This window comes from Oryza glaberrima, chromosome 7 (assembly GCF_000147395.1).
Source record: "Oryza glaberrima chromosome 7, OglaRS2, whole genome shotgun sequence".
Taxonomy (NCBI): domain Eukaryota; kingdom Viridiplantae; phylum Streptophyta; class Magnoliopsida; order Poales; family Poaceae; genus Oryza; species Oryza glaberrima.
The window spans coordinates 25,086,732-25,111,790 of NC_068332.1; the positions used below are offsets into that span (position 1 = coordinate 25,086,732).

The 25,059-nt window shown below is 40.8% G+C and overlaps 1 protein-coding gene, 1 long non-coding RNA gene and 1 other non-coding gene across 3 annotated transcripts; 1 reads left to right on the top strand and 2 right to left on the bottom strand.

Moving 5' to 3' along the window:
* Positions 1 to 1,154: 1,154 nt before the first annotated feature.
* LOC127778251 (uncharacterized) lies at positions 1,155 to 4,126 on the bottom strand. The gene is made up of 4 exons (XR_008018478.1): positions 3,866 to 4,126; positions 1,998 to 2,045; positions 1,703 to 1,748; positions 1,155 to 1,327 (listed from the first exon to the last, which is right to left on the bottom strand). It is a non-coding gene; the product is annotated as an uncharacterized LOC127778251 (long non-coding RNA).
* A 6,101-nt stretch (positions 4,127 to 10,227) lies between these two features.
* Positions 10,228 to 10,301, bottom strand: TRNAW-CCA (transfer RNA tryptophan (anticodon CCA)). The gene has a single exon. It is a non-coding gene; the product is annotated as a tRNA-Trp (tRNA).
* A 9,383-nt stretch (positions 10,302 to 19,684) lies between these two features.
* LOC127778960 (sodium/hydrogen exchanger 1) lies at positions 19,685 to 24,192 on the top strand. The gene is made up of 14 exons (XM_052305611.1): positions 19,685 to 20,094; positions 20,197 to 20,315; positions 21,202 to 21,299; positions 21,422 to 21,481; positions 21,580 to 21,626; positions 21,707 to 21,901; positions 22,004 to 22,050; positions 22,131 to 22,197; positions 22,289 to 22,389; positions 22,493 to 22,594; positions 22,672 to 22,810; positions 22,888 to 22,950; positions 23,091 to 23,174; positions 23,749 to 24,192. Exons 1-14 carry the CDS (start codon positions 19,924 to 19,926, stop codon positions 24,061 to 24,063), a joined length of 1,608 nt encoding a protein of 535 aa, XP_052161571.1. The 5' UTR covers positions 19,685 to 19,923; the 3' UTR covers positions 24,064 to 24,192.
* The last annotated feature ends 867 nt before the right edge of the window (positions 24,193 to 25,059 follow it).

Sequence of the window (25,059 nt, forward strand, 5' to 3'; positions counted from 1 at the left end):
ACTGGAAGAGGAGGAGCTTCTGCTTGCTTGAGTTGGCTCCAGACTTCCAGGTGTTCTTGATTGTTGAAACATACATTAATTAATTTTCCAAGCCAGCTTCATGGAGTATAAAATTAGAGATAGGCAGTGTTTAGTTCGTATATAATTTTTTTTAAGTATATAGACACACATTTAAAGTATTAAATGTAGACTAATAACAAAATAAATTACAGATTCCGCCTGTAAAATACGAGATGAATTTATTAAGCCTACTTAATCTGTCATTAGCAAATATTTATTGTAGCATCACATTGTCAAATCATAGCGTAATTAGGTTTAAAAGATTCGTCTCTCAATTTGCATGCAAATTGTACCATTGGTTTTTTCGTCCATATTTAGTACTCCATACATGTGTCCAAACATTTGATGTGACGGAATTTTTGAAAGTTTCGAGGTAACTAAACATTGCCATAGTGAGAAAACCTTGCCGATGTTGCTGCTCTATCAGAGCAAGTTCAATAGTATAGCCCACTACTAGCTCAGCCAATCTAATAACCAATTCATACAATAGTTGCTTACTATATTATTATTAATATATGGTCCCACCTGTCATACACACACTACGTCTTAGAGTCCGTGCTGTAGCTGGCAACAGATCTGTAGCCCGCTATTCTTCTCTCTTATCTTTTATCACATTAAAATATATTTATAGCTGGCTAATAGCATTAGCCTGCTATTGTACCTGCTCTCATCTCCTATACTAGTCCTTGTCCCGTAGACCCGGCCGTACTCCTGCCTACAACACCTGTTGACTGTACCTCAAACTCTCTCTCTCTCCTCTCTGTTAGAGCAAGGTCAATAGTACAGCTAGCAGCAAGCTCCAAAATTTTGTCATGTTAAGATAGAGCTAACTTAAGGAGCCAACTCATACAACAAGCTAGCTATAAGCTGCCTTGGTTAAAGCATACAAACATTAAATATTGCATGGATACAACAGCTGTTGTGATCAGTAGTAACATCTATCTTTGTGGCTATTTTGGTGCACCAACAAATGCACGCAACATGATCAATACTAACTCAGGAAAATGGTTTCAGACAATAAACCAAACAGTTACAGATATTCAAAAGTCATAACATTTAACAAAAGGAATACTGAAAACAAGTCACACTTGGATGAAAGTTCTTGATCTAATTAAAGACTAAATATCCACACTGGCCAAATTTGCAGGAATACTGACAACGTCACATTTAACAAAAGGACAACTAAAATGAGATAAAAGTTCTTGGTCTCCATTGAACAACTGCCATCTTGCTCTATTGCCGCCAACGACTCTAATAACTGCCATCTCTGTAGGGAATAATTGAGCAGAATATAAGATTATATATGTAAAAATAAATACAAGTGTACTTCTAATTCTAGGAAGTTAATATGTTGGTCTTTTTTTTTGTCATGGTAATACTGTTTTGCTAATTCCAGTAAGGTATTTGTGAAATTAATAACTCTATTGTGCAACATAGCAATAACTTTGTATGAACAAGTGAATGATCTACACAGCTACAATTCGAATGTACGACAAATTCTTGCAACAATGACACGCTATGGTTGTCCAGGTCGCCATTATATATGATAATCCAGTACTACTAATTTGATGGAAGAAGTGATGAATTGCTAAGAATTTGATTCGGTGCACAACTTATAAAATCAACATTTATAAATGCATACCTGCAAATAATACAACCAAAATCAGCATCTAGGACATAGCATCCACCTGAAATATAGAGTTGAATAAATCAAGATGCTCAAACAAGAAAGTTAAAGGAAATGCTTGGAGCATAGACATTGGAAATAAATAGTCCAAACCACAACAATTTGTTGCTTGGGGCAATGATGCACAGAACTTTAGATGATTCAAGAAGTGGACAAAGTAAGAAAGCTACTTGTTTGGATCATAGTTCTCAGGTTTTAAAACATATCATTGGATTGTTTGACCCCTTTTCTATGAGTTTAGGATGGTTACCTGAAAGAAGTGCATCATCATTCAGTAGACAACAGAGCACAAGTGATCCTGAAAAAAACAGATACAAAGGTAAATTAAAATGCTCTATATATGACAAAAAAAATAAAGTGATGATATGCTTATTACCCTACCATGATTATGTACGTTGCATATTTCCAAACCGATTCCAAATGTGCTCAATTAAATCTTTTTTTAGCTGCGTATGCACTGAACGAGCACGAATAGCAGATTTCCTACGTAGCACATCGGTAAAACATGGGTTATCACCGGTAGTTACTTCAGAAGGCAGAACTATTGATGTCCTAGGAACTCTATTGAGGTTAAGGTCACATATCGCATCCTCTCTCTCATCTTCAACAATCATATTGTGGAGAATCACACAAGTTAGCATGATTCTCCCAACACTCTTTCGTTTCCACTTCTTTGCTGGACGGCGCACAATGTTGAAACGGGCTTGCAATACCCCAAAAGCCCGCTCCACGTCTTTCCTTGCCCCTTCTTGACGTTCAGCAAATAACTTGTGCTTCTCTATTTGTGGAAGTGATATAGTCTTCATGAAGACTGCCCATTCTGGGTATATACCATCAGCAAGATAGTACCCATTGTTGTACTCATTCCCATTGACGAAAAAATGAACCCGAGGAGCTTCCCCTCTCACTTGTTCAAGGAACAAAGGAGATTGATTCAGCACATTGATGTCGTTGTTAGAACCAGCGACACCAAAGAATGCATGCCAAATCCAAAGATCATGAGAAGCAACCGCTTCAAGGATAATTGTTGGGACTTTATAGTCACCACAGGTGAATTGCCCCCTCCAAGCTCTCGGACAACTCTCCCACCTCCAATGCATGCAATCAATACTCCCTAGCATACCCGGAAAGCCACGAGACTCATTAACCTGCAGTATGTGCTCTATATCATCACTTGTAGGGCGTCGCAAATACTGCCCTCCAAAGACCTCAATCACCCCTTGTGCAAAAGTGTCCAAGCACTCTAAGGCAGTGCTCTTACCAATTAGTAAGTACTCATCTAAGGCATCAGCAGGAGTGCCATATGCTAACATACGGATCGCAGCTGTGCATTTTTGAAGTGGAGAAAGGCCTGTGCGACCAGAGCAATCTTCTCTTTGGGTAAAGTAAGGAGACCACTGACCTAGGGCTTCCATAATACATAAAAAGAGATGCTTTCGCATACGAAATCGTGTGCGAAACATTCTCTCAGGGTAGAGTGGATGATCTACAAAGTAATCAGCCACCAAACGTTGGTGACCTTCTCCATGATCCCTTGCAATGGTCTTCCTTGATCCACTTTGGCGCTTGAGGAGCCCGGCTGCAAACTTAGTCTTGATCTTCTCTATGATTCTAGTAGCAAAGGAATCTAGGGCATTCTGATCAGAAATGTATTTCTCAAGAATTTTGGATGGGTCTAGGTCATCTGAGTAAGAGGATGCGTTTGAGGATGAGTCTGACATGGTAGTTTCAGAATAGGATGGATTGGTTTGATAGTTTCAGAATAGAAGAGAATGGTATATATAGATGGATGTGTTAGACTGATTGCAGTTAGATTGATTGCAATAAAAATTTTGTGTTGACTGCATGGTTATTTGGACCAGCTGCAATCAGCATGAAACTTTGCAGTGACTGCATGGTTATTTGGAGTGACTGCTATTAATCAGCATGAAATAGGGGACTAGCTATTAATTTGGGTTGGCTGCTATTAATATTGCATAGAAAATTGGATTGACTACATGGTTTTTTGACTAGTTCAAATTAAATCCATTTGACTGCATTTTAATATGGAGAAATTCCTGCTGAACTGCTGAAAATATGCATGATTTACTACTAAAAATAACATATAAAGATGCATACCTCACTTGTTTTTTGTGAATATCTCTTCTCTCATGCATTGCAGCATGAACAGAAACTCAGACCTCACATCATCAGGCATCTCCCTTGTGTCTTTGTTCATTAACTCCCGATAGGTTTCAATCATAGCTGTTTGACGAGTAAGCCTCTTAGCTTCAAGATTCTCACTAGAAACACGTCTTTGAGTCTCTAACATTTCACTTTGCCCTTCCTTGGCTGCTTCATGTGCATCCATAAATTTGCGGATGTCATCTTCTAACTCAAATTTGCAGTCTTGCATCTTGCCTTTTCCTTTGCTACTCCGCTGCATCTTAGCTGCCTTGGCTCCAATTGGTCGTGGGATATCTTCATCATCATCAAGGGGGATGACATCATTAATATCTAGCTTCCTTTTTTTAGACTTGTCAAGCTGGTCCAAATATGCATGCCATTTCGGTTGGTTTTTTAGTTCATTCCAACAATGCATAAACATAAATGGCCCATCCTTGAAGTCATCATCATATATCTTCGATGCCTTGTCCATCAGGTCAAGTTTAGACTCCCCACTAGCATATAACGAATTAGCCTCCTTCCAAGCACAACAAAAATTGCCGACCTTTTTCTTGATTTTACCAAAATGATCCTTGACTTGCTTAACTTGTCTAATCCGGTTTTTTGGGGTAGTGCTGTTATAAACAGCAGCAACATCCCCCCAATATTGTTCATTCTTCTTGTAATTTGATTCTATTGGATCATTTGAGTTGTTCAGCCAAGCGCTGACCTACAATTTTAACAAAAGTGTGTGTTATTGTTACTAGTAATGCTATTGACATTTATCCATTAGCAAATAAAGAACAAGTTACTTACCAATCTCAAGTCTTCATCCTTAGTCCATGCCAAGCGCTTCTCAGTCCTAGTGGCACCTTCACTTTCAGCATCGTCAACATTGATTGGCTGCGATTGGTTCCCGTCTAACACATGTTGTACAAAGTTTGATGGGCTTTTGATATAATTAACAAAACCACCGGGAGGGCGAGATTCCCTTCCCCTGTATAAAAACATGAACATGCAAATGCTGATCAAATTATGTGCAAATTTGTCTACCGACTATTACAAATATTATCAGTTCACTTTATTCCTTTGTAATTAGGCGTTATATTCACTAATCTTGCCAGGTTAGTCCAACAGGCAACTCAATCCAAGCAAAAATATTCAGCAACCAGCAAATATATCTATGTATGTATGTATAAGAAAGTTGATCAATACTCAGGGGCGGATCCAGTGTGTTAGCTGTGGTGTCAGCTAACACCAATTCTGTTCTACCATGAGTGACACCAGTGCACCTTACCAATTGACATCACACTCACACGAAAACAGCAGTAGCCAGTAATTGAGCCACCATTTGTTCTGCCCATAAATTACTCTAACTAATTTAGTTGGCCACACACCCACATAGGTAGGCAGCTGCAGCTAGCAGTTTAGCTGTTTGCAACTGCTTGCCAGGGCCTGGAGCTTCTAATTTTCTTCCTCGCATCAGGTTAAGTAAAAACAAATTAGTGGCGGTGCTATTTTTTTACATGTGTATCTAATAACTTTAATTCAGTGTAGTATAATTTAATTTCAACAATCGATCAAAAAAAAAAATCGATCAATAACTTAGAAATTGATCAATAATTTAATTCAGTGTAGTATAAATTAATTTCAACAATCGATCAATAACTTAGAAATCAAGCTTCTTATTAGAGTTTATGCTGACACCATTGATCAAAAATACTGGATCCGCCCCTGTCAATACTAATCAACTTGAGAATCCACATTACTTAATAGCAGTTGCAATCTCACAGTCAACAAATCCAACTATTGATATCTATATATGACAACCAAACATACAAACAACAGCAATTCCTGACAGATAAAATTAAAAGGGCTCGTCTTATATAAATTACTTACCATCCTTCAAGATCAGGATGCACATTCATCACGCCGGCTGCAGGGGGAGGGCAAGCACCAATGCCACCACCAATCAGATCAGCGGATGAGCTGGCCATGGCTTGTGACAGTGTTGTGGCAAACCAACCAGGCGGAAAGGAGCTCGACGGCTGATATGAATATGGCACTCCAGATGGCACAGGACCTCCATATGGATATGGTATTGCCGATGACGCAGGAACACCTCGAGTACAAGAAGAGCTTGCGGTGGTTCGAGGAGGCGGCGCAACCTCCCTCTTTGTCCGGCGAGACATGGGTTGAAGAACTAGGGATTGGCGTGCGGGCGGAGCAAAAGAGGCAGCGAGCCTGGGGGCGGTGATTTTGCGAGCACTGGATAGGAAGATTGGGAGGGGTAGGAAGAACTAGAAGATTGGGAGGGGTGGATGATGAATGGGGGTTTTCGTGGAGCCGGCTGGGGAGATTGTTGGGCATCAATTTGGCTTCGATTTGGCAGGAGGGAGGCATTTTCGCGCGCATCGGGGGCAAGATTTGGCGGGATCAGAGAGAGGCAATGGCGGAGGGCTGGCGTGCGGCGGGGCTATGGAAGAAGAACACGAGGCGCCGGCGATTTCGCGCGCACAGGCAGAAGAGGGAGAGGAACACGAGGCGTCGCTGGCGATTTCGCGCGCAAGGGGGTGGAGAAGATTTCGCGCGCAGGAGCGGAGAAGATGCGTACGCAGGGAGAGAAGAGGAACGCGCAGGGAGGGGCGGCGGAGCGAGGGGATTTTCGGTGGTTGCGGTGGAGGAGGGGATCAGGGATTTTTCTTGTGGGACCCACATAATGTGTTTTTAATCGCCTTCGTGGGCTGCATGCGAGCGATACGGCATCGGATGCAGCGCTATCGCCCGGCGCCAGGTTAAGCGCCTGCTCTTTTCTCTCTCTTCAATTTTGCTAGCTTAATCTAGGATTAGAAAGGTGAGAGAAAAATTGGAGCCAGCTTAATCACGTTATTGTACCTGCTCTTACTTTGATTGTACATTTGTCAACATAATTTACGATGAGAGTTACTCACTCCGTAAAAAAAAAAACAATCTACATTGGTATTTGACGGAGGGAGTACTCGGTTTCTTTTACTTCTTCTCTTTCGTATAATAAGTCGTTGTAACCTTTTTCAAACCAAACTTATATTAAAAAAAAGTTATCCACTTATTCGATCCACTTACAACCTTACTCGTAGTTGTTGGATGCGGTAGCTAGAGAAGAGTAGCCTAGTATGGAGCAGGAGTACTACATAGCAACAGTTAACTTGCTCTCTTGCTTGTCGGGCGATTAGAGAGTCGCGTCGTCACTCGTCACCGCCACCTTTGGTTCACTATGAGCTCTGCCAGCAGATACAGCGGCCTCCTCCTTTCCACCGTATAGAAGCTTCGAATAGTTTTTCTTTTCCTTTTTCGTGTGACTGCCATGGCCCATGGGTCCTATGGGTTTTTTTTTTCACGTAGAATTAATTCTGATGTAAGCGTTAAGTCAACTCAGAAAAACTGCTCAGAGAGGCAAAATGAACCGATTTTAGAAGTTGAGGAGGTTTTCATATTGGGGAGAGGGGAAATGTTTCTTTTCTTTTTTTATTTACATGGAAAAGATTTTCTATTAACTTATTGACTCAGTGATATCACTAGTCACCAACTCCGCCACCTCCGGGGGAACATCATTCCAACTCAAAGTGTTTTTAATTTTTGGCAGTAGGGCCTAATCATCGTCCCAAACAAAAGACCAAGAGGAGCATCCAAATACCCGTCCGTCAGCTAGGCATGCTGGGCTTCCCTCCCTGCATTGGGCCCGAAACCTAGCATTGGGCTTTCTCTCCCGCTCCCTGCGACCACCAAGGCCCAAACAGCGGAAGGAACGGTGCGAATAATCCACCTCGTCGCCGGCCGATTCCACCACCACCGGATTCCGCCGGCACGGAAATTGCTTAGATGATCACCTCAAAAGAAATCCCAAAATACATGAAGTAAGTTGGTTTTACTTGTTGTACAGTACTCCCTCCTCCATATTTTAATATATGACGCCGTTGACTTTTTAACCAACGTTTGACCACTCGTCTTATTTAAAAATTTTATATAAATATAAAAATACTTATGTCATACTTAAAGAACATTTGATGATAAATCAAATCACAATAAAATAAATTATAATTACATAAATTTTTTGAATAAGACGAAATGTCAAACGTTTGTCAACAAGTCAACGGTGTTATACATTAAAATATGGAGGGAGTAGTATTTATCTCTTGCTCGCTTGGCACATGCTTTTGGATTATCACCTCACTCAGTTTTTCTGTCATTAACTTTGCAGGCACAGACGTAACGAGTACAAATCTGCAATCCAATGTGACCAGCAAGGTAGACATCAATCTTTCTTCTTTTTTTCCCCCTCTAATACTAGAATAGGGGATACAGATATCTGATAGAATGGAGTTTGTGAGATTTTGCTTCTTGCTGCTTTTGCGTTCTATGCCTTTGTACATTCATCTGCTACAAGTTCTATGCCTTCCGCTATATGTTGGGCTCTTTGGCTTAATAGAAATGATATGGTTTTTGATAAAACACCATCAAAATTCTATTTGCAGGTGCTTTTCAGGGCAACGTATTGGCTTTGGGGTTGGGCTCAGTTGCAAAGGCATGATGAAGATATCAAGCTAATAAATGATGAATGTCGTAAACTTGAGACGACAATTATGCATCTATTTGCCAACTTCGGGTGGAGGTTCTCTATTAGAATTCAGTAGTTAGGGGATCTTTTTCTTTTGTTGGTGTTTATTAGTTTGCTTAGCTTTGTTTCTGCTATCGTGAACTTTCTGTATGAGTTCTGTAATAATTGGCTGTAACTCTTTGAGTAAAGGCCGAAATGTTACATTCCATTATCTAAAAAAGTTCTATGCCTTCATTAATACTGGCTGCATAGCACTGCATTTTGGTTCATGCCTTTGGTAAACTAGCACAATTCATATTTCCTTGTTCCAATGCTAAATCCTTTTTGTTGGCAAATGCAGTGGTAGCATCATCGTTTCGTCCAACAACATCCGTTTAGCTGCTGATAAGGGACGAGGCAAATGATCAGTTGTTATTGGCAACCTTTTCTTGCTAGAATCCAACCAAATTTGATGTAACGCCACACGGACACGGGATAGCTGTACATAACTCCATATCTGACGAGCGGAATCCCTCATCCTCTCTGATCTCTGTGAGTCAGTCTCTGTCTCTGTACTTAGGTTGTGTTTAGATTCAAAGTTTGGATCCAAACTTCAGTCATTTTCCATCACATCAACCTGTCATACACACATAACTTTTCAGTCACATCATCTTCAATTTCAACCAAAATCCAAATTTTGCGTTGAACTAAACACAGCCTCATCCAAAAAAGAAATTCCCCACTGTATTCCTAGTTAGGCCCTGTTTAGATGGGACTAAAACTTTTAAGTCCCTATCACATCGGATGTTTGGATACTAATTATAAATATTAAACGTAGACTATTAGTAAAACCCATCCATAATCTTGGACTAATTTGCGAGACGAATCTATTGAGCCTAATTAATCCATGATTAGCCTATGCGATGCTATAGTAAACATTCTCTAATTGTGGATTAATTAGGCTTAAAAATTTTGTCTCACGAATTAACTTTCATTTATGTAATTAGTTTTGTAAGCAATCTATATTTAATACTCTAAATTAGTGTCTAAAGACAGGTACTAAAGTTAAGTCCCTGGATCCAAACACCACCTTAGTGGAGTACTCCCTCCGTCCCAAAAAAAGACAAACCCTGGTTTCCATGTCCAATGTTTGACCGTCCGTCTTATTTGAAAAAATTATAAAAAAATTAAAAAGATAAGTCACGCATAAAGTATTCATCATGTCTTATCATCTAACAACAATGAAAATACTAATTATAAAAAAAATTCATATAAAACGGACAGTCAAACGTTAACACGTAAATCCGCGGTTTGCCTTTTTTTTTTTGGATGGAGGGAGTATCTCTGAAAGTCTTGCGGATATCCTGCGGCTGGCTCGTCTCGTCAGGAGGTGAGCTGACACCACGTCGACATTGTCTTTGAGATTCGTGCAAAACTTATTCTTTTTCCTCCGTGCTGTGCAAAAACCATTGCAAATAACAAGTCTCACCCTCCTGAAAGTGTTGAAGCCAATTATAAAAAAATTTGATTTGCTGTCAATTTTTTTGTTACACTAGTTTGAATTAGGCCTAATTCCTATTACTTTAGCGGGATTATTCGTGACTGCGTATTTGCAATACAGACGTGGGGATCAGTTGGATCTTTGATTGAGTAATATTTCTTTTTTGATTGCCCTCCTCTCTGGTCTGGAGGAGGTCAAATTGGAATTGCAATTTGTTTTGTTAAGTTATTTTGCCCTGCTTCGACATAAGATATATGGAATCACGCTCTGTAGGATTTGAACCTACGACATCGGGTTTTGGAGACCCGCGTTCTACCGAACTGAACTAAGAGCGCTTTCAAAAATCAAATCCTTTTCTACTCCTAATTATACACTATCAAATTTTTGGCTACACTAGGACTATCAAAATTTTGATGGGGGCAAAAATTGAGTTGAAACCAAACAAACCCTACAATCCTACATCACGCGCATGGTCGGCCACACCACGACGGCCCATCCCATCAGGCAAGTTTCTGCTTTGTACTTGTACAGATGGCACTGCCGCCACCAAGGGTGGATGGACAAAAAGCATGCTTGTATGTGCATCGGGGGATTCACCTGAGGATACACCTTGGCAACATCCATATATACTGTGCTTCCATTGATTCATGTGCATGCACAAAGATCTTCATGTCTGTTGGCTGTTCTGCATTTCTTAAAAAATGTTCTCCCTCCAAATGTCGTTTGTTTTGTCTGTTGGTTGTTTGGCAATGGCAGCAATGCAAATGTCCAGATAGCAGCAATGTGACTTGTTCAATTTTCATTGATTTTCCTTGCACTGTCCAGGAGGCACACGATGATGCAAAAAGACGAGACAGCAAAGTGTAAAGTCGATCTGCTGCGCTGCGTGAATGGAGGAGATTGAAAGAAAGAGATCCTGATCCTGCTAGTGCCTAGTGGTGGTATCTGCATGTACCAGATGAGTTGCTTTAAACCGGCTTTTCCGGCAGCAAGCACTCTGGTGGTCTGGTGTCTGGTGAGGAGGAGGAGATGGTCGATGATGGCCATCGTCCTGTCCTAGCCTCACGCGAGCCAGCCGCCGGCAGAACGCTCGAGTTTGTCGTCCACAAACTTCCTTCCAGCCCGGCACAGAAGTTCGATCAAGCCCAAGGCAAAATCATGGAACGGCCAGCTTAAGCTGACTGCCTGCCTAGCTGTCTGTCGAAAAGATGAGTGCCTGCACTCAAACTGCAAAGGGCACCTGATTTGTCAGTAGCTCCAAGCTCCAAGGACAACTCAAGTATACTCCCTCCTCCTAAAGATATAGGACATATTTAGTATAACAAATCTGAATAGTTTATACTATTGTATTTTAGAACGAGGGTAAAATACTTAAGAGTAGTACTACCTCCATTAGAAATATAAGGAATCATACCTTCAAAGGAAGCACGGGTCTACCAGATTAAACGCTCAGGAGGTACACCATCACTAGATCTGGACGCAAATAGACCACCCCTCCCCACAACACTAACCCATGCACACCTAGATGCCTAGCGCCAATTACCCTCCGCATTTTTTCGAACATGAGGATGGTTGCCACCCTCTAGGAAGCAAGAGTAAGAGGTTGTTCGTTGCCGGACTTAACCTTCTCCCAAGCTGCCTATTCCTTTGAGCTCCAACAGCCTTCTTATGTACTTCCGGTAAGGGAGTAAAAGGGAAACCACTAAGATTTGCTGGAAGAGGCCGGTTGACCTCATACTTGGGGGACATATGTCAGCCGAGGAAAGAGAAGGGGCACACCACACATACATGCCACCGCCGTTCGCCATTGATGAGGGGGACCCGCCGAGCTCGGTTACGAAGGAGAGGCACGCTGCACGCACCATGGCTAGCTTCTCCTCGGTAGTGGTGGATGTCCTCCTGCTCGAGCAATGAATAGAGGGTAGGGCACTTTTCTAAAAGAAAATCGTACGCAAAAAAGCTAGTAGGACATATGAAGTGTATATAATGGCACAATTCAAATTGTTAAAAGTATCGGTGACACCGAAGGCTATAGTCTTTGTAATGATATATTTCAAAAAATTCGAATCATACACTTTTGTAATGGAACAGATCTAGTTAACCCACACCATCGATCTTTATATAATAAAATATGCTTGGCAAAAATGGAAATGATAAAAATAGGAAAAATAAAAGGTTGTTACAGTAGTAACACGGGAATCATCAAGAAGTAGCGTGGACTAACTTGGGACGGTCGCGCACACCAAATGGCGTGAAATGAAATGAGCAAAAGGCAATATTGTTTTCGCAGGCTCTCTCGTGTAAGCAAACCAGCTGTGACACTCGTTCGTTCGAATTTGTATACCCAATAACTTTGGCACATGTTGCCCGTGGGCGAGGCCATTGGGCTCTCACGGTTGGGAGGCAGCTAGCTATATAAGCTACTGCTAATTAAGCTCGATCTCCTCATCCACTAATTAATTATCTAGAGAATTAATGATGATATATTATAAACATATATACATCATCGACCCAATTAATTTAATTTCATCCCCCTCAAGTAAGGCCTGATTTAGTTCCTAATTTTTTCCCCAAAACGTCACATCAAATTTTTGACATATGCATGGTGCATTAAATATAGATAAAACAAAAATTAATTTCACAGTTTACATGGAAATCGTGAGACAAGTCTTTCGAACCTAATTAGTCCATGATTAGCCATAAGTGCTACAGTAACTCACATGTGCTAATGATGGCTTAATTAGGCTTAAAAGATTCATCTCGCGGTCTCCAGACGAGTTATAAAATTAGTTTTTTTATTTGTGTCTGAAAACCCCTTCCGACATTCGGTCAAACACATCCGATGTGACTTTCATAAATTTTCTTTTCGCAAACTAAAAAGGGACGGAATAATAATAATTCAGCTGAATTGGCAAGCTAATAATTATGAAAAAAGCTCGTGTTAATTTGGTGCTGATCATTACCTGATAGATGGAGCCAAGGTTGAAATGCCAGAGACAGATAATAGTCACGCAGCATCTGTCCTGATCGATATATATATATACATGATCGATCACGATCGATCAGTACCCTTGAGATCTGGCATCATCTCGATCTGATCTGCAGCTCAAATTATCATCGATCGATCAGAAACGTACGCTAATAATTAACACTAGCTAGCTCCCTGAAAACCACACGTTTCAGCTGATCTTTCTGATGGAATCTTGATATATTTCGCAGGTTGGCGATCGATCCCATCGATCCCCCTGCCACGTCAGCCCTCGCGTACGACGACGATCTCCGGCCACACGTCGATCCGTCGCCTGGTCCAGCGCCGACGTCGACGTTTCGGCCGGGAAGATGACGACCGGATACGACGACGACGACGACGTGGTCGAGTTCGCCACGGTGTCCTCTCGTGCTCCCAGCTGGCAGATCGATCGATCAGGCCCAATGTACCAGGGTGCACATCCAAATCCTCTACAAGCAGTCCTGCATTTAGTTCTACGTTTTTGTACTCGTACCCAAATCATGAAGTGGAGTAAAACTCTTATATAAAATCTATCCAAACCTTCAGAGAACATCCCACGTTTACTGGCCGTTTGGCAAACATGGAATTATTCCAAGTCTCTGTTACATCGGATGTTTAGACACTAATTTAAAGTATTAAATATAGACTAATTATAAAACTCATTCTATAATCTTAGACTAATTCGCGACATGAATCTTTTGAGCCTAATTACGCCATGATTTGACAATGTGATGCTACAGTAAACTTTTGATAATTACGGATTAATTAGGCTTAAAAAAATCGTCTTGCGGATCAGCTCTCATTTATGAAATTAATTTTTTTATTAGTCTATATTTAATACTCCAAATTAACGTCAAACATCCGATGTGAGAGGAACTTAAATTTTTTTTAGCCCCATCTAAATAGCCTCTGATGATGATCTGATCTGATCTGACTAGTACGGGATGAGAGCATATATATTGCTGGGAGGCATCAATCATGGACGTTGGTTGATCAATGGACTAATTAACCACGCATGCAGGCATTGTCGATCGGTCGCACAACACAACACCGCCCGAATGCTGCCAAGGGCAGCATATATGATACTACCTCCGTCCCTAGAAATCTAGCGTCATTAATTTTTTTTAAACATTTTTTTAAACATATTTAACCATTTATCTTATTAAAAAGTTTAAATAATTATTATTTGTTAAATATATTTTGATGTACACATATAGTTTTACATATTTCACAAAATTTTTTAAATAAGATGAATAATTAAATATATTTAAAAAACTCGACTACGTCAATTGGGAGTGGCTCGCCAGACGACGTTGATGTGATAAGGCAGGAGCTACACCGTCAGGACCAGGTGATAACCCAACCAGCTAGAGTACGTTACGAATATGCTCTTGTGTTGTATAGGATGGTCTCTATCCTACTAGTATCTGTATACTACGGAGTATCTAATGAGATCTACTAGCCATGCATGCTTGTATGGATAGATCCAGCGTACAAAGTTGAGACAAATTACTGAATTACTGTCGGGGATAAGCCAAAAACTGCGTGATTTGTTTCTCCTGCTGTCCGAATCAATCAAACTACTAGAGTAATACAACTATCTTTCCATCTTTACACGAATATAGCAACCTAAAATCAGATAGAAAGTATCATAGTATTATGAATCTGAACAGTCTTAAATTGCTTTATTTTATAACGGAAAGAGTATATACGAAAAAGTCTTTCTAGTGCCTAGCTAGGTGCAGCTGCACCTAGAGTAGCCACCTTAGGCTTGCATCAAAATTTGAACCTAAGCAGTGATGGATCCAGAAATAAATAGTAATGGGATCTAAGAGAATTAGACAAAACTGCAGCCCCGGTGTTGACGTGAAAAACAACACGCAGTGGCCTGAGAGATCTGCTTAGCACTAGTGCAGATCCAAATTTGTCATCAAACCGTATCCTCTGACATTGTACAGTAATATCACGGCATGACATTCCTTCAATCCAAACCATCCATTCTAAATCAACGGCCACAGATTAATTGGTATCTAACTAATCAAGCTAATTAACAGATTATGTAGTATGTATGTACTCTTTTTTTTGTTAGCACTAAAGCAGTCTCTTCATCTTCATTAAACATTAACCCATGGGTTTGTAGATTCAAAATTGCCTCGTTCTGACGGAGGATGGCAGCACAAAACTGATGCACAGGATTCACTTCCTCCAAGATAGTGTGCCAATCGCTGCATCTAACAAGTTAGTGAAACCTAATTATGTCATGTACTTAGTTATTTGACGATTCTTCCACCAGTCAACAATGTTTGCCTCTTGAAAATGCAATATCTAATCTAGAGATAATTTATAACTACACAATCCACTAATTAGTTTGATTAATTGGATGCCAAATAATCTACGGCCGTTGATTTAGAATGGATGGTGTGGATTGAAGGAATGTCACACCGTGACATTACTGTGTAATGTCAGAGGATATGGTTCCGCCCCTTCCTATTTATGTATGATAAAAATATTTAGTGGAAGCTCTCATCGTTCTTGTGAGTAAAAGCTCAAACCCACCATCCTCATGCTTGATCTGCCCTTGGACCTAAGTAGGCTCGCATCGTGAAAATGATCGGACGGCAGACATGCTAGGTGCAGCTGAACCGAACGAGAATGTGAGCTCGATCAAAGCGAGCCCTCCTCCGATTTAGAGGTGGGAAGAAAAAGACCGAGACCGAAAAATTTGGTCTTAGGAAGTGAAAGACTAAATATTGTTTGGTCAATTCGATTAGTCTCCTCGGTTAACCGAATAAACCGAAAATACCAAATTAACAAAAAAAATATTAAAATACAACCTACAATCCACTAAGTTTAATAGGATTAAACTTTAATTTTTACATCCCTACTTCTTCTAGACATGCAACCTAATAAAAGTATTTACTTATACGTTCTTATGAATTTTTTTGTGATTTTTGTGTTGAAAATTTCCATTTTTTCTTTGCATATATGGAAATGCTGCTGAATTTCGGTCAGGACCGAGACCGAGACTGAATTTATCGATCCTGATATTTTTCCGTTGAAATTCGGTCTTTACTTTTCAAAGACCGAAATGACCGAAAGACTGAAGATCGAGACCGAAATTTTCAGTCAGACCGAATGCCCACCCCTACTCCGATTCCCCTTGTCTGCTCGACCATCATGTACATCATCTCGCGATCTCTCCATGATGGATTTCACTCACAGACAGAAAGCAAATTCAGCCTCCGATCGAGCAAAAGCCGCGGCAATGGACGGTGCCTGAAATATAGTACAAAATACAATATGCCTCCCAAAGCCAAAGCATATGCAGCTGCATTCTGCATTCCTTCCTGCACGCAGGTAAGGTGGTATCAATGATCACTTGTTGACAAGACGCCATTAATTTCAATTCAAACCAAAGACGATATGATACCTTAATTTGCATAGCCTGAATAATGCATACTACCTCCGTACTAAAATACTTGTCGTTTTAAGTTTTTTTAATAATGTTTAACCATTCGTCCTATTTAAAAAATTACAGAATTATTATTTATTTTGTTTGTGATTTGTTTTATTATCAAAAGTATTTTAAGCATAACTTATCTTTTTATGTTTGCATTATTTTTTAAAAATTAAGACGAATGGTCAAAACGTGGTAAGAAAAAGTTAAAACAATATACTGAAGGAGTACTAGACTAATAATATCGATCATGCATGGCAGCGTCATTGTTACAGGTGATCGATTAATTTCGTCAGCTTGTTTATTGACAGTATGGAGATCGATCGGAGAGTAGCTGTAATTAATCAACTACTAGCTGTTGTGTGATGAAAAGCTGAAAAATACTCTACTCTGCTTCTGCTTTCCATGGATAAAGAAGTTGCATACTACTGTACTGCCCTGTACGTACCCATGATATATAACTGTACTTAATATCATTAAGTTTTTTTTCCTTGTGAAACAAATTAAATAGTAAAAAGTTAGGGAAAAGGTGAGCTTTTCTGAAACGTAAGTAGGATCAAATAATGCCATCACGTGAGACTATGATCGAGAGGCGGCGGAGATCAACGGGTAATGGAAAGAGAATTTGTGCATCGACTTTTCTGATGGCGATATATACATTCTGCAGCTAGCGACGACGGATATATGTAGGACTCGTGCGTAACATGGCAACCTGCTGACATAAACATCCCGATTAGCTAGACAAGAAAAAGATTGTAGCATAGGCGGTCAAATTAGCTAGCTTGATCTCTGTTATGATTTCTCCATTCCTATGATTGTGCTTAATTAGCAGCCACGCACTGACAATGTAATTACTGTCCCCACATCACTGAAAACGATCTCTCTTCAGATAAGACGATCGACATAAGACGGCTTATCAACAGAGAATAATACCTCATTATCTCAGCTATATACAGCTAAACAATCAAATATTCAGTTAATCTCGATAGTAACACCAGTAGTAGTAGCTAGCTAGCTCGACAAATTCATTCAATACTCAAATTTGAGGCATATGCTGCTGCAATACAATGGACCACCACCGGTTTCTGCTTCCTGCTAGCTAGCTGCTACTGCATCGATCATCCACTGCATCTGCATCTGCATGTGGGCTCTGCACATTGCATGTTGCACAATTAACCGACCAGCCAGCCACCGATCGATCGATTCAGATTATTTTCTTTCAGCTAGCTAGCCTGCAGTTCGGTCCATCTGCTGGCTGTCCGTTTCCATGCAGCCGATCTGGCTTGTTAATTTGCTTTCGACCAGGGGATCTATCTACTAGTGCAGCTACTGGACATAATAAGCCAGGTAATCTTTTATGTTATACGCCTGTTTGGGAGCTTAAAATTCTAAGCTTCTCTACAACTACAACTTCTCAGAATATGGATTAAAAGCTATACTGTTTGGGGAGCTCGTCCAAATAGGGCCACTAGCTAGTCCAGAGGTCATTCTGGAACAATCCATCTGCAGCACGGGGAAGTATCAGGTGCAATCACCTAATTCAGTGCAACTATGCAACTCTCATCCTACACCGTTGGATTGAGAAATTGACGTCCGAGATTCGTCCACGTCATCATAACTCCCAGTAAATTTTAACTCATGAGTGAATCTGCGAGTTAAATTTTAACTTATGGTGACGTGAACGAATCTCGGATGTCCATTTCTCGATCCAACGATGTAGGATGAGAGTTGCATAGTTGCATTGAATTAGGTGATTGCACCAGATACTTCCCCTTTGTCAGCACTGTGTCTCTTCTCTTCTGTCATGTTACCCTGCTACAGTCACAAACACACAAGGCAGAGCTACTGCTCTCTGTTGGGATCAGAAATTCAGCATAACTGCATCAAGAGCTTGGCCAAAAGAGGGCTTAGTTAAATTAAATTAGCTTACGGCTTTTAATTTGGTTCCAACCACACGTGTCAGTGGTGCCACACGCTCTGTGATTACCAGCTAGTGCATGTTTCTCACTCGTTTGGAGACAATTAAGCAGTCAATTAATTATGTGCTCGCCAAAAATCAATGTTGATCTCTAATGTTCTAAACACAATGATTAAAATCGGAAACCATGGGTGTTTTTCTTTTGTTTGTTCAATCTGAAGATCAGTTTCGGCTAGCTATCTCTGAAAGAAAAAGAAAAAGAGAAAACGAAGTTCTTGCTTGACTTGAAACGTAATCACGGAACTTTCTTGTGAGTTTTGGATGGCTGCACGATCTTTCTAAATCCCTATCACCATTCATTGAATCATCGATAAATCACGAGCAAAGTGCAGCACGAGAAGATCGATCTGCAGCCAAAGAAACGCCAGAATTGAAAGGACGATTGGATCAATTAATGGAAGCATGAATAATGCATTTTCTCTCCTGAATTTAATATGACTCCTGCAGCGTTCAAGGGCCAAAATAATCAAGGATCTAGGAACAAAATGATTGAACGATCTCAAATCTGCTTAAATCATGTGCTATACCGGTGTAAATACAGTTGCATGCTGTCTTTTTCTGTTTTCGAAACACATGGAGCTGTCTCCATTATTTTTCAGGAAAATGTTCTTTTTTCATGTAAATATACTAAGCAATAATCTTGAAAATATTCACAGGAGAAAAACAAAAATGATCTAGCATAAAAAAAAACAGAGACAGAGAGTCGTATAATACACTTACTGCTGTATTTAATTTTTTTCAAATAAAGCCTGCATTGTTAAATTAGGGAAAAAAAAGAAACTACCTTTGAACCCTAGCAAGCACATGCTGAATTATTTCCACAAACCAAAACAGAAATCTGCCGCATTTCACGTGTAAAAGAAGAAACAAAACCGAGAAAAAAAAATCAAGAGCGAGCATGACAGCATGACACAGGCCCTCTTAAACCAATCTTGTATCGAAAGTAAATTTAAATTTAAACAGGATGGCAAACACACCCCATACCCTACTACAAATACGGGTGGATGCAGCGGATCCACCTGGACTATCCAAATTGGCTGTCGGGGCCAGATCACGCTGTGCGCTGGGCCCCACCGCCAAAACACCACGCACCAAACACGACCCACTAAAAATCCCGCCACGTGTGCCCACCCCGGTGGGACCCACCTCCCTCCCGCTTTATATACGGCTCATCACGAACGCATCCGAAAAAAAACTACGAAAAGAGAGAGAGAGAGAAGAGAGTTTTGTAGCGAGCTCGCGCGAATGCGAAGCCAACCGAGAGAGGTCTCGATACCAAATCCCGATTTCTCAACCTGAATCCCCCCCCCCCACGTTCCTCGTTTCAATCTGTTCGTCTGCGAATCGAATTCTTTGTTTTTTTTTCTCTAATTTTACCGGGAATTGTCGAATTAGGCATTCACCAACGAGCAAGAGGGGAGTGGATTGGTTGGTTAAAGCTCCGCATCTTGCGGCGGAAATCTCGCTCTCTTCTCTGCGGTGGGTGGCCGGAGAAGTCGCCGCCGGTGAGGCATGGGGATGGAGGTGGCGGCGGCGCGGCTGGGGGCTCTGTACACGACCTCCGACTACGCGTCGGTGGTGTCCATCAACCTGTTCGTCGCGCTGCTCTGCGCCTGCATCGTCCTCGGCCACCTCCTCGAGGAGAATCGCTGGGTCAATGAGTCCATCACCGCGCTCATCATCGTAAGCGCACACACACCATTGCTGTGATTGATTGATCGATTGATTCGCCATTGTTGCTGACGCACGCTTGCTGCTCGATGATTTGCTTGCTTGCTTGGGCAGGGGCTCTGCACCGGCGTGGTGATCTTGCTGATGACCAAAGGGAAGAGCTCGCACTTATTCGTCTTCAGTGAGGATCTCTTCTTCATCTACCTCCTCCCTCCGATCATCTTCAATGCAGGGTAAGTAGAAGCGCTTCGGCGTGTTCTTGCTGTGGTTAGATTTCGGCTTCAGTTCTTTTGTTGGCACATGGTGGTGTACAAGGTTTTTCTGGGGATTGGGGAATCTGTTTGCTGCTGGTGGTACACTGTGTACGCGTGGCTGGTTTCTTGTTTGTTTCTTCTGGGCCTAGCTGTCTGTCCGTCGATGTCTTAGACATGGCTGCTAGTTCATACTGTGCAGGTTGTGGGTGATTTTTTTTTTTTTGTTTTCTCTTTAAGACAGAGATGGATTTACTCTCGTCTTACTGGCATACCTTGACTTGCCAGCTCGAACTGCTGATTGGTACAGTATGGAGTAGCAACTGTAATCTTGACCATTGCATGAAGCATTGAGAAATGCTGAAAGATTATTTGTTTTTTAATTTTAATTATTATATATTGATTGACTGTGCAACAGCTTCTGTCTCCTAGAGTTCTACTCTTGGTCCATTTACAGTGGTTAGTAGTACTGGTCATCCAACACCATGAAGGCATGAGAGGGATATGGTCCTGTCAAGAGTGATGGCGTGATCAATTTCTGAAAGAACAGTGGCCATGCTAGTCCGAATTTGGTTGAGCATTTAATCCCCTTTTGAAGGTTTTTGGGCCATCCATATAGATTTGAAGTAGGGTTGTAGGAGTAAAGCTGAATATTATGGGCCCATGTTTGCTTTCACATTTAGGAATTGCAAAGTCTCTCTTTGGGAAAGGGCACAAGTCCTTTTTGAGTTCAGAGTTACTCTATTTTCGTTCCTTTTCTGCTTTGCTTGAACTTTTATTTTTTTTATTCATATAATAACACAAGTTGCTGAATAATTCTACGGGAAAAAAAGCATCGTCCTGGTCCTCACAAATATTTTTCCATCAGTTTTCAGGTAAAGAAAAAGCAATTCTTCCGGAATTTCATGACGATCACATTATTTGGAGCCGTCGGGACAATGATATCCTTTTTCACAATATCTATTGGTACGTTCTTTCAGAAATGATTCTTAATTCTTCCGTGAGTTGGTAGTGCTTTCATTTTCTGTTGTTCCGTGTAACCTTTTGGACTTCTGAGATTCTGACTCTGATCAATTTCTTAATTTCAGCTGCCATTGCAATATTCAGCAGAATGAACATTGGAACGCTGGATGTAGGAGATTTTCTTGGTAAGCCATGGCTATCTTTCTGCATGATCATGCTGGCACTAATATTGACACCATGTGAGCATCATTTCCTCCTGTTGACTGTTATGTTCAATGTGCAGCAATTGGAGCCATCTTTTCTGCGACAGATTCTGTCTGCACATTGCAGGTTAGTTGAACAAATTTTGCCATACCTCGAGAGAGACCTGGATTCAACGTGCTAATGTAATGATCTTAACCCCAAAACAGGTCCTCAATCAGGATGAGACACCCTTTTTGTACAGTCTGGTATTCGGTGAAGGTGTTGTGAACGATGCTACATCAATTGTGCTTTTCAACGCACTACAGAACTTTGATCTTGTCCACATAGATGCGGCTGTCGTTCTGAAATTCTTGGGGAACTTCTTTTATTTATTTTTGTCGAGCACCTTCCTTGGAGTATTTGTAAGTTGATTCTTAAGTTTCACTTTTTACAGCTTACTGTCTGTCTTGACTCTACTGCTTGGTTGACACATGTAAACTTAATATTCTTCTTCCACCCTGCAGGCTGGATTGCTCAGTGCATACATAATCAAGAAGTTATACATTGGAAGGTTAGTTAAGCCCAAACAAACCCTCATTAGTTAACGGTTTTATGCTCAGTGTTAACTTGGATGTTGGTGACTGATTCCAGGCATTCTACTGACCGTGAGGTTGCCCTTATGATGCTCATGGCTTACCTTTCATATATGCTGGCTGAGGTGTGCCTCTGCTTTGATGCAGTATCAAAATTTGCATATAGTTTCATTTTATAGTTTGATTTTATCTACTTTGTTTGTTTGATATTGGCAGTTGCTAGATTTGAGCGGCATTCTCACCGTATTCTTCTGTGGTATTGTAATGTCACATTACACTTGGCATAACGTCACAGAGAGTTCAAGAGTTACAACAAAGTAAATTATAATTCTCATTCCATATTCTACTGTTTAATGATTAGCTTCAGTTCGTAGAAAAACTAAACAAAACTTACTGGTTTGTTTTGTCCTTTCACCTCAGGCACGCATTTGCAACTCTGTCCTTCATTGCTGAGACTTTTCTCTTCCTGTATGTTGGGATGGATGCATTGGATATTGAAAAATGGGAGTTTGCCAGTGACAGGTCTGATACATGTTCTCATACCTAATTCCCATTTATGGATATGGAGACTCAATTTTACTTCTCTTTCCCATTCGCAGACCTGGCAAATCCATTGGGATAAGCTCAATTTTGCTAGGATTGGTTCTGATTGGAAGAGCTGCTTTTGTATTCCCGCTGTCGTTCTTGTCAAACCTAACAAAGAAGGCACCGAATGAAAAAATAACCTGGAGACAGCAAGTGAGTATCTGGTGTATGATCAGACAATTTTCATTTGAATTCGACTTGCCATCTGCTAACTGAATTTCTCTCGATAGGTTGTAATATGGTGGGCTGGGCTGATGAGAGGAGCTGTGTCGATTGCTCTTGCTTACAATAAGGTCAGTCCGTCAGTGCAAGACTATTGCTTCACACCATCTGTATATCTGTATTTCTCTTCTCATCTTGCCATTAATTAGTCCCAGGAGAAGTATGTCTTAGTTTCTTCTCCTTAAGCTTAACTGTCTCGTTGCAATTGCAGTTTACAAGATCTGGCCATACTCAGCTGCACGGCAATGCAATAATGATCACCAGCACCATCACTGTCGTTCTTTTTAGCACTATGGTGAGTCATCTTACTGCAACCTATGCCTAACGCAAAGCGTCCTCTTTTCATCCAAGTTTGTGCCACATGTCCGAATTCTCACCCTAAACAGGACCTCAGCATTAAGCTAACCTAATAATAAGTTCCTCAAAGTCGATTGTCAAATCAAAATTGTCAGCTGTGACAAAAGTAATCTGGAAGCTTGTAATGTTGAACATGCTCTAATCCAACCAAAACCAACTACTGACCGGAGAATGAAATCATGTCTTTTTGTCCCTACTGTCTTGTCCTCTTCTTATCCCTTCTGAAGAGATTGCCGTACCGTCCAGTCATTGACTCATCGTCCATATTCTCACATGACATGGATCAAGGATGGCACAATTATTTGAAATTAAATGTCGTTTGTTACTACTAGCTTTTCGTTTTAGTTTTCTGGATGTTTCTTTAGGAAGACATACATGTGTCATCATGTCGAATTGCGCATCCAATCACTTGATTGTTTACGAGCTAAATCCTTGTTCAGAATCCCTGGAAGCTCAAATGTGCAAAACATCTATTTTTGTGAAACATACTGACATTTATAAATGTTTATTAGGTATTTGGGATGATGACAAAGCCATTGATCAGGCTGCTGCTACCGGCCTCAGGCCATCCTGTCACCTCTGAGCCCTCATCACCAAAGTCCCTGCATTCTCCTCTCCTGACAAGCATGCAAGGTTCTGACCTCGAGAGTACAACCAACATTGTGAGGCCTTCCAGCCTCCGGATGCTCCTCACCAAGCCGACCCACACTGTCCACTACTACTGGCGCAAGTTCGACGACGCGCTGATGCGACCGATGTTTGGCGGGCGCGGGTTCGTGCCCTTCTCCCCTGGATCACCAACCGAGCAGAGCCATGGAGGAAGATGAACAGTGCAAAGAAATGAGAATGGAATGGTTGATGAGGAGAATACATGTAAAATGTGACAGCAAAAGAGAGAAGGCAAGTTTTGGGTTTGTAGAGTTTGGCTGCTGCTAATGAGTTGTTGATAGTGCCTATATTCTTCAGAACTTCAGATGGTGCCTCACCAAGGCCTAAGAGCCAGGAGGACCTTCTGATAATGGTTCGGGATGATTGGTTTGTTCTGTCAGGATGAACCCTAGTGAGTGACACAGGGTGATGTGCTCCGACAACCTGTAAATTTTGTAGATTAACAGCCCCATTTGTACCTGTCTACCATCTTTAGTTGGCGGGTGTTCTTTCCTAGTTGCCACCCTGCATGTAAAATGAAATTCTCCGCCAAAATAGATTTGTGTGTATAATAATTTTGCTTGGTTGATATAATGGTATGGCATGGTTTGCAATATAAGTCAATTTAGCGTGGTAGTCATTTCTGGTAAAAAGGAAGCCAGCTTGTTTTTGAGAAACGTTCCGGGGTATTCCGGCTAGCTCCACAAGATAGTAGGCTAGATGACCTGGTTTCGAAGTCTCACCCCTTCTAATTAGTTGATATTAGGTTCTTCCTTAATATTTGAGTTTTAGAAGCCAGTTTCAGACGTCTGAACTCTGAATCTATTACTGTTGTTCTGAAGCTATGTTAGGCCCTATTTAGTTCCTCAAAAAACTTTTCCCAAAAACATCACATCGAATCTTTGAACACATATACTCTCTCCGTTTTTTAATAGATGACGCTGTTGACTTTTTCTCACATATTTGACCATTCGTCTTATTCAAAAAATTTACGTAATTATAATTTATTTTGTTATGAGTTGTTTTATCACTCATGATACTTTAAGTGTGATTTATATCTTATATATTTGCATAAAATTTTTGAATAAGACGAATGGTCAAACATGTGAGAAAAAGTCAACGGCGTCATCTATTAAAAAACGGAGGTAGTATAAAGCATTAAATATAAATAAAAA

What these genes read in the sequence shown, in the direction of transcription:
- LOC127778960 (XM_052305611.1), top strand. Translation starts at nt 19,924, where the DNA reads ATGGGGATGGAGGTGGCGGCGGCGCGGCTGGGGGCTCTGTACACGACC. An exon ending in GGATGTAGGAGATTTTCTTG is followed by an intron (nt 21,482 to 21,579) that starts GTAAGCCATGGC and finishes TTCAATGTGCAG; the next exon opens with CAATTGGAGCCATCTTTTCT. An exon ending in GCACCTTCCTTGGAGTATTT is followed by an intron (nt 21,902 to 22,003) that starts GTAAGTTGATTC and finishes TCCACCCTGCAG; the next exon opens with GCTGGATTGCTCAGTGCATA.